The sequence below is a fragment of the Mycetomoellerius zeteki genome, unplaced genomic scaffold, assembly GCF_001594055.1.
Source record: "Mycetomoellerius zeteki isolate Tzet28-1 unplaced genomic scaffold, Tzet1.0 scaffold164, whole genome shotgun sequence".
Lineage (NCBI taxonomy): Eukaryota > Metazoa > Arthropoda > Insecta > Hymenoptera > Formicidae > Mycetomoellerius > Mycetomoellerius zeteki.
The window spans coordinates 14,494-27,938 of record NW_017256594.1 but is presented as its reverse complement, the minus strand read 5'-3'; the positions used below and the strand labels follow the sequence as shown (position 1 = coordinate 27,938).

The 13,445-nt window shown below is 34.3% G+C and overlaps 2 protein-coding genes across 2 annotated transcripts; both read right to left on the bottom strand.

The window, feature by feature from the left end:
• Positions 1–2,060: 2,060 nt before the first annotated feature.
• On the bottom strand, positions 2,061–3,573 carry LOC108721223 (regulator of microtubule dynamics protein 1). The gene is made up of 4 exons (XM_018445639.1): positions 3,263–3,573; positions 2,986–3,180; positions 2,618–2,866; positions 2,061–2,456 (listed from the first exon to the last, which is right to left on the bottom strand). The coding sequence occupies exons 1-4, from the start codon at positions 3,344–3,346 to the stop codon at positions 2,103–2,105; spliced, it is 882 nt and encodes a 293-aa protein (XP_018301141.1). The 5' UTR covers positions 3,347–3,573; the 3' UTR covers positions 2,061–2,102.
• A 750-nt stretch (positions 3,574–4,323) lies between these two features.
• Capr (caprin family member) lies at positions 4,324–9,023 on the bottom strand. Its single transcript, XM_018445755.1, has 6 exons — positions 8,876–9,023; positions 7,711–7,929; positions 7,274–7,627; positions 6,417–7,184; positions 6,056–6,341; positions 4,324–5,920 (listed from the first exon to the last, which is right to left on the bottom strand). Exons 1-6 carry the CDS (start codon positions 8,987–8,989, stop codon positions 5,703–5,705), a joined length of 1,959 nt encoding a protein of 652 aa, XP_018301257.1. The 5' UTR covers positions 8,990–9,023; the 3' UTR covers positions 4,324–5,702.
• Positions 9,024–13,445: the final 4,422 nt, after the last annotated feature.

The window sequence follows — 13,445 nt, the reverse complement described above, 5'->3', positions numbered from 1 at the left end:
GGCTGCGTTCCACTTAACGCTCACAACGCTCGTGGAATCATTTCATCCTTATCGTTTATCAAATGTTAAACAAGGACAAACGATGCTCGCGAACGTTGCGAGCGTTAAGTGGAACGCAGCCTAAGTCCTTGCTAGAAAGCAAGCACGGTTCGATGTTATGAAACTGGCCAACCATAGCTACTTCTCAGAAGAATGGAATGACTGTGATTGGCCAGTTTCCTAACATCGATGTTATAACTTCGGCGTAAATCAAGCCGTGTAAACGTAGTCTGTGTGAATTGTACAGTTAGTTTAGTGTTTCTTAAGGTAAATTTTCAGGAGCTGTTCAAACCGGCTGTTTCAGCGACAAAAAGGATCACGTGATTAAAATGAACGCTTGATATTCGTCAATTTTGACCATGTGATCCTTTTTGTCGCTGAAATAGCCTGTTTAAGCATTTTGTTTAAGCAGCTCGTGAAAATTTACCTTTACACATTCGTACATTATACAGATGTGTAAGGCCAACATTACATGCGTCCGTTTTTTGTCGTACGACAGATTTTTCAAGAGTGTTAATTGGCTGCAAGACAGAGAGGATCTCGGACCTCTTTGTCCTATACCGAATCGACAGGCTTGAAAAATTTGTACGACAAAAACGGACGCTGCTAGACGACGGTGCTGCGTGGTGCTGCGCATGCGCGTTGCGAACATTAGGATCTCTCTACCTTTCTCTCTCGCACAGATGTTGGCTTCACTTCGATATATGGGCCGGCATAGGCAATTCTTCTTCCAGTAATATGTGTTCTAAGGTATATACTACGCAGTACGCGCGGAACGACTCGTTCGGCTGCTTGCCAGTTTTAGTAACTTTACTTCCGGCTCGGATGGCGCGACGGAAATGATGACGCGGCGACCTTCCTCGTAAACATGGCGCGCGGGGTGGCGCGCGATATAAACAAATGGAACGCCGAGCGCAAACCGCCGTTCGTTGCCAATTTACTTATACAATTAATCTACACCGAATATTTCGTTCCTTATATTTCGAACGGATTATTATCGCATAAGTACGAATTGTTTTATGAATTCGCTTTTTATGTGCCGCCTAAGATAGTAATTATATTCGCTTGAGAGCGTTTGTAAAAAAATATGAATTATCATTAAAATGCATATAATGTAAAATATTTATACAATATAAATAAATTTCACATATAAATTAATTTTAGTGCTTTTTTAAAATAAAATTTTGAACGATTACTCGAGTTTTTGTTCTAAAAGGAATTGTTAAAATTATGAAAAATTAATGTGCGTAATTAAAAAATAAAATTGATATCCATTTTAAGAAAAAAACGTATTTATTATTATTAATTAATTTTTTATGTCTTCTAATATTCTTACGGGAAGAGTAATTTTTAATTAATAAATCAAGATTAATTAATTAATCAAACGGTAATTTTAATCAATAAAAACCGTAATTTTAATAAATCAAAACGATTTCGCGAAACAATTTTATTCTTTTTTTTTATTTATTAAAATTATACAGTTTTAATGCTCTCAAAATATAAAAACTGAAAAAAAATAAAAATGCTAAATTAAATAATGTAAATTATTTTCTGATTAAGACGAAGATAAGATCTTATTTCTTGAATATTTTATCTTGGCATATCATGTTTATATTAAATTTGAAAAATATATTTTAATTTCAAAACAACGAAAATTGTTCTATGTATCTTCGTATCTTCGCAAGCAATTTCTTTAACTTATAACTAATTAATTATCGCATAGAACAAATATCATTGATATAATCATTATTCCATAATATTTATTAACTTCTCATAAATATGTATAAATCTTACTATGGTCCCTGTGTTTAACAATAGTAAATAAGTAAAAAATATATAAAATATACACATGTAAATATCTATTTATATAAATTCGTATATATAACATATATATAATAAATATATTAACTACATATACATATAATTATAGTCATGGTATAGTCATGGTATCATTCTAGCATCGTAACAATAAATTTATTTTTTAAACAATAAGAACGTTAAAAATATCCAAATAATTCCCCCTAGCATAAAAAAATGCAGTTTAATATTTTCCTCTGCGTGTACTATTGTGAAATACTGTTTAATATTTTTTGTGCTTCTTGTTTTGCTTGTTGATCTTCATCATTCTTTGCAGGAAATTCAGCAGTTTTTTTTAAATATTTTATCGCGTCTTCCTTACGATTCAATTTCAAATATGTTCTTCCTAGCATTAGTAAATTGTGACTGTAGAAATTTGGATCAGTTTTTTCAGCAGCCTCATGATACATCAACGCTTCCTCAAAGGTCGAAGTTGGTGGTTCTCCAAATACGACAGATGCTATTTTTCGTTGATACCATGTCAGATTTGAAACCTCGTAGCACCAGTTTCCAAGCATGTAAAGTAACGTTGCATCACTAGGGTTTAACTCTAACGCTCTCTAGAATAAATAATAATAATAATAATAATAATTTAAGATCACAGTGATGATTTGTGAGATCATTTTCATTTTCATTATTTATAATATCTCATTTGATATAATATCTCATTTATTGTAAAGTAATATCCGTAATTGAAGTAATTATTTGTCAAATATCTTACCAGCATATGTTTTTTGATATTATACGATTCCTTTATATGTGCCTTTGTACCTTCCAAAATACTTTTCTTATTAAGAAATATAGATATCCATTTATGCAAGGCGTAGTGATTTTCTTGAATATCAAAAGCCTTACATAACAAATCATATCCCTCATAAATTAACTTTTGTGCTTCAACATCACTGGCCATTTCAGACATTTTATAAATGGCTCTACTTAAACGCCATAAGATTTCAACATCCTTACTATCCTATATAATATAAAAGACATATTACAGTTATATGTAAGTTGCTTACGAGACATATACATTATAATTGTGTAAATAAGTGAAAATGTAAATGCGTTATATAAATTAGAAAATATAATTACCTTATAGTTTGAGAGAAGATTATATATATTTTTATAGTCTCCCTGATCGAAAAGCGTATCTGCTTTAGCAAGAAGTTCTTTTGTTGCAATTTGTGTTTTATCTTCACTGTTGCTTTTTACAAATCCCCATATTCCCATTACAGTAAATGGTGACATTATTGTTAACTTTCTAATAATTTGCATGTTGTTTTCCCACTAGAAAAAATAATCTTTAATTTATTAATATTTAATTAAGTTAGTGTTACTAATACTATTATATTTTATATTTTGTATTTACCTTACATATTGGATGAATATTTTTATATAAAACAGCTCTTTGAAGAATTCTGTTTGTAATACGATATAATCTTTGTAGCAGCATTTTGTACTTAAATTTTCGTTATCAATTGGAAAACTCTTATTTAGAAAAAAATTATGAGATGAATTAGCAGTAAACTGAAACTAAGGTTAACTTACACAATTAAGTTTAACTTGTAGACTGTATACAGCCGTTATACAGAAACTATATTTTGGTCGAAGTTATCAGAATAGTTCACAATATTTTTCAATTTATGTTGATCACACATAACGTTACGTGTATAAATTTTTATATATGCATTGTGCATGCTATCTGCAACCTTGTGCCAAATGCACAAGTCGCATTATACAAGTGTACACAACACGAATCATCTATGTGCATGACCAGCTGTAGATATATACCTGATATATGTAAATGCACATGCTGTTAACATAATAACAAAGTACATCCGAGATGAATCCGATAAGTGTAAGATAAATACTTAACACACGCATTTTTTTTCTACAGAATCTACAAATAACATTATTAGAATTCAATACGTGTAAATTAAAAATGTAGATAGTATTGTGATTCTAAATTCAAAATCTTATGTTTGAAATATGATAAACGCATTTTTATAAAAACAATATTAATTTATATCATATATTATATCATAATAACGTAATGTCAAATAATAGTAAACATAATAATATATAAACGTTAAATAAACATAACAGCAATAAAATATCAATAGATATAATTATAAAAATAATTATAAAAAATTACAATAATTATATACAAAAACATTTTAGCTATAAAATTTAAATAATTATAAAAAACATTAATAAAATATCAGTGAAATTTTATTACAAGTGAAATAGATCAATCGCAATTAATTTCGAAATAAATAGACAGATTAGTGCGATGAATTAGATTTTTATTTGGAAGATACACAGGTATATTGATAGGATAGTTTAACGTAATCGAGATAAGGGAGGTTGAGTGGATAGTGATTAAACACAAATGTACAAACGAAATACAATAAACAGTACGTTTCATCGGTGTGGTACGTGGCTTATCGGCGGCGCATATAAGAAACATATTCTTTTTCTCTCTCTCTCTCTCTCTTTCTCGCTCTCTTTTCTTTCTCTCTTCTCACGTCTTCTGGGTCTATTTAATAATTGTACAATAAACTCGACTTATATGCTAAAGTCTCACACACTAATCGTTTTTTCCATTTTAAAAATAATCATGTTTCTTTACTTTTCGTAATAGAAAAAAAAATCAGGTAATCATGCGTTACATCGTAAACGAAGACATTGCACCGCAATCTCTTTCGTTTAGCCATAGCTGTGTGAGCGCGGTCATCGAGAAGAATTTTGGAATCACCCAGAAAAAACAGGAGAAGGAGCGATAACAAATTAAAGCATTATCACGATATATCTTTACATGAAAAAAAATACGTTTTTTATAAATTTTATATATCGCGAATCATTTACAGCTCCTAAATTACTGGTTTCTCGATAAATTTTAGTTTATATTTCAAATTCAATGTCAGAAATATCGTTAATAATAGAAGGCATGGCTCAATATATCCTCTTTTTTCTGGTATCTAAAATTCTTTTTTAAATGACGCAAGACAAAGAGATGGTCGTGCCTATTATACACTTATAATCATCTTAACATTATTTTTAAATACGTTCTTGAGTCTTTACATGAAATGTTTGTATTGAGTTCTCGTTTTTTTTTGTATTTTTTATAATAAAATTATTTTTCTAATCTTTGTTAATTAGCTGTTGTTGCCCTGTGAAACCTGCCTTCTGTCATAATATAATAATACTTGCACGGTAGGTTCACACTTCTGAATTTGGTTGATTTTCTTTCATATATCACAATGTTATCTCTGCATTTTTTTATTAATATTAATCTTCTCCTCATAATTACAAACACCAAATTCATATGTAATATTTTATTTGTTCAATGTCATATTTAAGAAATGTCCTAAGCCGCAAGTACCCGCAAATGCCAGCGCAAGATTTTTCAAATTTTTTTTCATGTCATACTTACCTTTGTACGACACACATCAGATGCAAGTTACGTTTTTCATGTAATCAATAAACTTTATCTTCTCAATGTTACTTGATACACATGTGAATATGCAATAGATAAAAAACATGTAATACAGTTAAATCTGTACTACAAAAGCTAACGTCCCACCTAATCCACTTAATCAATCTCTTTAATATCAAAGTTACTATATTGTGTATTCTTAAGCATGCAATACTGCACGGTATCCACTACATTGAAGTTTCATTTCATTGCAAATGCATTGTTTCGACTTAAGCTTTTTCATAAATAGACAGTTGAATCGTAATCGCAGAGCATCTTATAGTGTGTTTTACTGTGCATTTACGCCAGATACAGCGTTCTTTTTTCTTCTTTATTGCGTATGAGGCTTGCCGCGTGGTGCGTATCCACGATTGCTTCCCCTTTGTCCTCGGAATTGTCCGCGATTAACGCGGTCGTTGCGTGTACCTCTTGATCCGCCGCCACTGCCACGCTTGAAGCCAGAATTATATCCATTATTCCCTTCATTGTTGCCCCAGGCACGCTGCTGATATCCGTTTTGGTAGTTACCATCATTACGATAATACGTGCCTGGAAAAAAAATTAATGCCGTATATTTTAACCTTCTGAAAATTGAAAGATTTATTCTAGAAATAATGGAAGAATGTTTTATGGAAAAAATTATAAAAAATAATTTAATCTGTTTGATTTAAAATATTTTTTTACCTTGCCCTGCACGTCCATTTTGTTGGTAATTTCCCCTGCCTCTGCTATTATAGTTATTAGTAGTCCCTCTTCTGCCACCTCTTCCTCTGTACCCACCACGTTGATCAGGTACCCAAGTCTGCTGAGAAGTTTGCTGTGACGCTTGCTGGCAATCTTGGACAGATTGTTGCTGTTGATCAGACTGATTCCAATCATTGGTCTCGGTCATCTGACACCAATCGATTGATTCATTTTGTTGTTCCAATGATGGATCAGGAATTTCGTTTTGACCATTCTCAATCTTTTCCTGGAAGAATCCGTGTGTTACAATGAAACTCAACAACGTATATAATTTATTAATCAATTAGGCCAAAAATGTTACCTCTGTGGATGCTTGAGCTTCTTGCTGATGCGTCTGCTCGTTGAAGTTTTGCATTTGACCTTGCTGCGGTAATTGTGCGGTATTTTGTTGCTGTTGTGGCTGTTGAGGCTGAAAACTAGTGGGATGTTGAGGGCTATATTGCATATTTGGCTGCTGATGAGAAGGTGGCATCGGAATCGGCGGTGGTGGATTAGGATTCGCGAAACCAGGAATGTGCGATATGTCCTGCGGCGGTTGGTGCTGGTATATGACCTGTTGAGGTACGCCCACAGGTGCATTTGCAAAGTTCTGATTTGTGAAGGTTTGCGAAGGAATAGGCGCATTAACTGTGGGAGGAATGTGTGATACGATGGGTGTTTGCGACGTAACATCTGAATCAAGTTCAGATTCCTGCAAGAAAAAGAAGTTAGGCGTGCCTATAACGTCATTGATACGAGGCGCTGGTGGAGGTTGCTGCTGAGATTGCTGAGCTTGCTGTTGCTGTTGTTGTGGTTGAGGAACAAAAGTAGTGGCATTCGTATAATACGGGGTGTCGACTGGTGCAGCTGGGTGAGGTGGCATTGGTTGTGGTACAACCGGTATGGGTCCCGAAACTGGAGCAGCACCAGAAACAACAGGAAGTGTAGTAACTTGAACTGGAAAATTTGGAATAGGTATCATGGATTCCGGTGGAATGTGCCTGTCATTGCCGTTGCTGTATTCTTCGTTGACCTGTTCTTGAGCTGTCTGTGCATTAGTAATCTTGATCTCTGCCACTGTTTCAGTAATCTATACAAATATAAATCGATCAGATTATATATATTACACACACATATATATATATATCAGATTATAGATTAAATATTCTGATTCAATACCTCTTCGATTGGTGTTGCCTCCAAACATTCGTGAACTTGATCAAAATAGCCGCACTGATTGATTTTCGCAATTATTTCTTTCAATTTATTGTAAGTAGTGCCAATAACTTCACGTTGCTTTCCATCCACAATCGCAACATAATGCTCCGCCACTTTTTGTGCTTGCTGAACAAATGTCAGATCACCTTCTTCACGCTGATGCTTTATCACTATCTCATTATATAAATTGTCTAGATACTTGAATTCCTCCTCCATCAGTTTTATAGCCCCGTTCTTTCCATGAAAGAAGTCGTCTCTAACAGAATCAGTGTTTATGCTTGTCAGGACATGCTGAGCAAGTAGCACTTCCTTTACCTACAACCGAGATCATATTTTCTTAAAATTACATCTTGTATAATATATTTAAAAACATGTAATAATTTTATTTCAAATTATACTTTTGCAATGTCTTGTTGCATACGCTCAACAGCCTCTTTCCGTGCCAATTTCTTCTGCTGTTTAACCGCATCATTGGCAATATTAACGATTTGCTTATTCAATTCCCGTGTAATGTCCAGCGTTTGACGCACCTCATCATACTTTGCCACCGCTATCTTTTGATCAGAATTTAATTCTCTTCCATTTTTCTGCAAATCTCTATAAGATTCGAGCCTCCCCTAAATTTAAACAATACATTTGTAGACCCGTTTGATTCCTTTTGAGAGAGAAAGAAAAAGAAAGAAAAAGGATAGAAAAAGAGAGAAAGGAAAAAAGCAAGATAATTAGTTACATTCAATACTACAAATTGTAAAATAAGCATTATATTTAGATAAGATCTGTTTTCTGTAGCTAAACTAATATACATTTTTGGAACTTAAAGTGAAAGACGATGAAACACGTATACATTTGATTTAGCTGAAGCAAGAAAGAAAATTCCAGTGCAGTCTAGTGCAGGAATAAAAAAAGATCCATTTTGTTTACATCGAAAACAAAGCATGGTTATAAATCAGTTAGAACATAATGTAAGATACAGCGAAAGTTTAGACAACACCAAAGTTTATGCTCTCGTTTTTAATCTAAGAGATTAAACATTTAGAAATATTCCACGAAAGCATGACGAAACGCGCGACAAAGCAGCGTCATTTGCCGCGATCAAACTGGGAACCGGGAAACGCCGAACGTCGATCGCTGGAACTCCCTGTAGAGCAGCGAGATTCCAATGTAAATAAAATCGTCGGCGGACATTATTGTCGGGTACGTGCCAGCGTCGCGTCCCGCCGAGGGCGTTAAAAAGCGCGTCGTGCATAAAGAAAAGTTTCGTGTACACGTAGACCGTACACCGCCATGATATGAGGTTGGCGACGATAAGTTGGTGTGTCCGGAAGCTCGAAATACCAAGTATTTGTTAGACCGCGCATTGTAGAGGATTGCGGATTGATGCTCGATCCGGCGCTATGTGGACATAACGGCTTTGGCACACGTTGCACGTACCCTTGAAAAATCGAGGCGCGAGCACATGGCATATCGTAGGATCATGGCGGACCGCGGCGAGAAAGCCACGACGACTGACAGATAGACTTTTGTCTGTAATTACGACCTGGACGGCCGCGACGTCGCATTTACCTTACGCTTCTCGAGATTTCGTATCTTATGCTCGAATACGACGATCGCTTGGCGTAACGGATCCACGGTCTCCGTAGAGGCCTGTTTTTCTAGTTTGGGGTTGGCAGAAGGCATCCTTCACGGGCAACAAACACGAACTGGCTGGGACTCGGAATGGTAACCAAGTTGAACTAAGTCACGAGGAGAAGGAGGGGGTAAATGGGACGACAGAATGGCGGGCTGGACGTTTCTGAAATGTTGAGGATTCGCATGCGCGACATATCTTGTCCAAATGAACCTGAATAGCCAAATTTAACCTGTTCTCTCCATTTTCGCCAAAAATTGTGGAGTTGATATTGGTGAAATTATGTGTTTTTTATATAATTCTATTTAAAAAAATTAGATAACTCAGCAAATTAAGTAGTTAATTCAATCGATAGAATTTTTTATTATGAGCAAATTTTTGACGGCAGAATTCTTTATTTTAATTTTTCTTTCTATGGATCGAACAATAAGAGATTGATGATTTTATCTATGTCAATAAAATACTAAAGATTTTAATTACTTAATGAATTAATTGTTTTTATTATATTCATATATAAACATTATTCTACATAGTTACATTTTATTAATTCAGAATGTACTACTTTAGTTTTGAGTCAAATAATATATTTACAATAATTTTCAAATCTTCCGTTTATTTTCAGTTTCTTCAGTTACACTTATTTCAAACTTAAGTGCAAAGATTACAATGAACTATTCCACTGAACATTTACTACACCTGCTCATTAAGGCTGCGTTCGGGAGGACGCTATTAGCGCTATTTGTGTCATTCTATCTTCTTCGTCCAATAAACGTGAAACAAGGATAGCATGACACAAATAGCGCTGATAGCTCCCGAAATCCAGCCTAAGCGCTCAGTGATTTCTTGCATCTGATTGGCATATTCCATTAGATCGACAATTATGATTAAGGCTGGATTTTCATGCAGACAACGGCGCTTTATCACCGAGCACTGATTGGTAGAAACCGGGTGTAGGTGTAAAGGTGCATTCACATGCAAGCGTCAAGCATCAAGCAGAGTTCAGAAATTACGCCTAGATAACTCTAGGGTGCATTTTTGCTATAATATACGTAACGTAACCTACAGCTTAGAGTTATCTGGGCGTAATTCCTGAACGCAGCCCAGTGGAAACAGCAATCAATCAACGAGGCGATTTTTACACAATGGCATAAAAAAGGTTTTTTTACACCACTGTCCGTATCGCCCAGCTGATTGGTTGCTATTTCCGCTGCTTGACACTTGCATGTGAATGTACCTTTAAATTTACCTCCTCATCCATTTTTCATCAATGCATTTCAAATTTATCTAATAACATGATCCGTCATGTTGATCATTGAAATTTTTTATCTCTTTCTTATTGCTTCATTTATGAAAATTTACCCTATTCTTGTTTGTCTAATCTGTTCTATGCTGTTTTAATGGGTGCTTTCCATTTGATGACAAGTCGACACAAGCGTCGTTCTATTCTTTTTGACATTCAGAATGACAAAGATAGAACGATACTTGTGTCAACTTGTGTCATCAAATGAAAAACATCCAATATAATAGCGTTTTCGGCCCGGTCGGGTTTGCACCAACCTGGGTTGGATTAATGGCGTTTTGTGTTCTCTTATTGGTTAGTCTTTAACATTTGATGTTAAAGAAGGACAGATGACGAATCCGAGGCATCGGAGGCATCCGAGTGACGTTTCCGAACACAGCCTGATTAGAGAGCCTCAAAGGGAGAGAGCGGCAAATTGCATCACGTGACCCGTCTCCTCTGATTGGACACAGATATCAAAGCTCCATTGGCATAGAAGAGATTGGAGGAAACTGGTCACGAGACCCCCGGCCTGATTGGACGCGGGCATTCACGTGATGCAGTTTGCCACTCTCTCTCTTTGAGTCTCTCTACATCTGGGGGTCGACTCTGTATCTTCAAACAAGGTGAAAATGACAAAAGTGACCAAATTTACTAGGTGTTGACCAATGAAATTATCAGTATTTTAGTAAATTTGCTCACTTTTGTAATTTTCACCTCGTTTCAAGATACAGAATCGATCCCCTGGGCTGCGTTCAAGAATTACGCCCAGATAACTCTAAGCTATAGGTTACGTTACGTATATTATAGAAAAAATATACCCTAGAGTTATCTAGGCGTAATTCCTGAACACAGCCCTGAGGAACACTCGAGTGGGAATCTGGGAATCAATTGTGTATCTTGATATGAGATGAAAATTATAAAAGTAAACAAATTCACTAGATATTGACCAATTAAATTATGAATATTCTAGTAAATTGCTTATTTTTATAATTTTTACTTCACTTCGAGATACACATTCGACTCCCTGGGGATCGATTGTGTATCTCGAAATGAATGTGTATCTTCAATTGAGTCGAAACGAATGTGTATCTTCAATTGAATCGATCTTCAATCGATTGTGTATCTCGAAATGATTGTGTATCTTCAATTGAGGAGAAAATTATAAAAATGAGCAAATTCACTAGAATATTCATAATTTAATTGGTCAATATTTAGTAACTTTGATCACTTGTAATTTTCACCTCATTTCAAAATTCCACAATCCATCCCCTGAACACGCCCTAGAGTGTTTCTATTAGAAGATAAAGTCACTAGATTAACAAAGTACCGCAAACTGCAGCCATTTTGGCTCCAAAGATACGTCACTTCAATTTTTCTTATCGCGGTACTTTGTTAATCTAGTGACTTATTAGGAGGCAATTTTTAGCGCCATCGTAGTGAATCCACAAATAGTGAACTAAAGTCAATCACGTGATAAAAAATGGGAAACCGATGCCATATTTAAATCTACGCGCGCGTAGATACATTCATATGAATGCAATAAATAGGTAGTCATAAATTATATAACAATTGCTTAAAAACTTATGATATCCTACGCATTTTTTACAAATAGATAGTATTGTAGAAAAGTAGTATTTAATTTTGTGCGGACAAATTCTGCTTTATAAAATCAAATAATCAGTCAACATTTAAATTTCTGAATGAGTTCTACGGTCTGAGAATTATTGGTTGAGCAAGTACTTCTTCCATTTCAATAAGAAGAAAATTGTTTATGATGTTTGTATTTAGATCACATGGCGAATATGCTCTGAATTTCAACTCTAACTTTAGACTTCAATTTGCGTCATACTATTTTTATTTTTCTTTTTTATCTTATCGTTATTCATGTGCACGTACACTTCATGTGCTGATAATTAAAGTGCTTAGTAGAAAATTTTCCTGCAAGTGGTCAGCGACATTTTGCTAATCTTTGCGATTGTTAGCACCTCGTGGATGTTTATATTAAGTTGCTTTGACGGAAAGCAAGATATACACAAGATAAAAATCCCAAAGCTAATAGAATATTTAGAATCAGGTTATACATGTTGCTCTTTCAGCTCTTCAATACTACTAAATGTAATAATCCCCCAAGCAGAACAGCAAGTCATTATGATATCAAGATGACTCCAAAATGACCATTAAAAGTCATTTTTCAATCATTTCCGATTTATTTTAATGCCATTTTGATGTTATCGTGACTTGTTGTTCTGCTCGGGCCTAGTTTTTGGTTTTCCTTTCGATATATTATAGTATCTTGATATGAAGAAAGTAACATGTAAATGTAACAAAAAATATTAAAATGTACTCCTGTAAAGTATAAATTATACAACACAGACTCAGGTAGAATATAAAAGTCACAATAATCAAAGAACGTTATTATCATAACCTTATTTATCATTTACAATTAAATGACAAATGAAGTCACGATGACGTTCTTATATAATATTATTGTGACTTCTATGTCTACCTGGACTTAGGTTGTAAGATTATTGCCCGTATTCATAGTCAGGCCTTATATTTAAGGCTTCCTTAAATTTATCTTCAGATGCTCTACGAATTATTTCATTGGCTACTGAGCATTTAAAAATAAATTTAAGGAAGCCTTAAGTACAAGGTCTGACTATGAATACGAGCTCCTTAAACTTTACAAAAGTATATTTAATATCTAATGTACACATATATATTCATTTGTCACTTATAAGTGACAAAGAACTTGTAAGTGACAAATAAGGTCACGATAGCGTTCTTATGATATTATTGACTTCTATGTTCTACCTGTGTGTGAGCTTGAGTTACAAAATTTAAATTTTACAAAAGTATATTTTAATATTTTTACATTTAAGTGTCTTTACTTTAAAAATTGTTACATTATTATGATCTTATTTGTCACTTATAAAGTGACAAATGAAGTCATGATAACGTTTTATGACTGTATTCTATCTGGAAGATACTTTCTCCGTCCAGCATCATTAGAAAGTGATGGAGAAATGGTAGCATTAATTAACATCAATAGAAATGATGAAACGTTCAAAGATATACTCGTCTCTCCAAGTAAATATGTACGATTCATTCACATTGATCTCTGCCTCTTTCACGAATCCTCCGTCACTCCGGTCACTCTCCGTTTGTGTGCTCGACCGACAGCACTGTCTCCGACACGTTAGTTCTATCAGCGGAGATTTGAC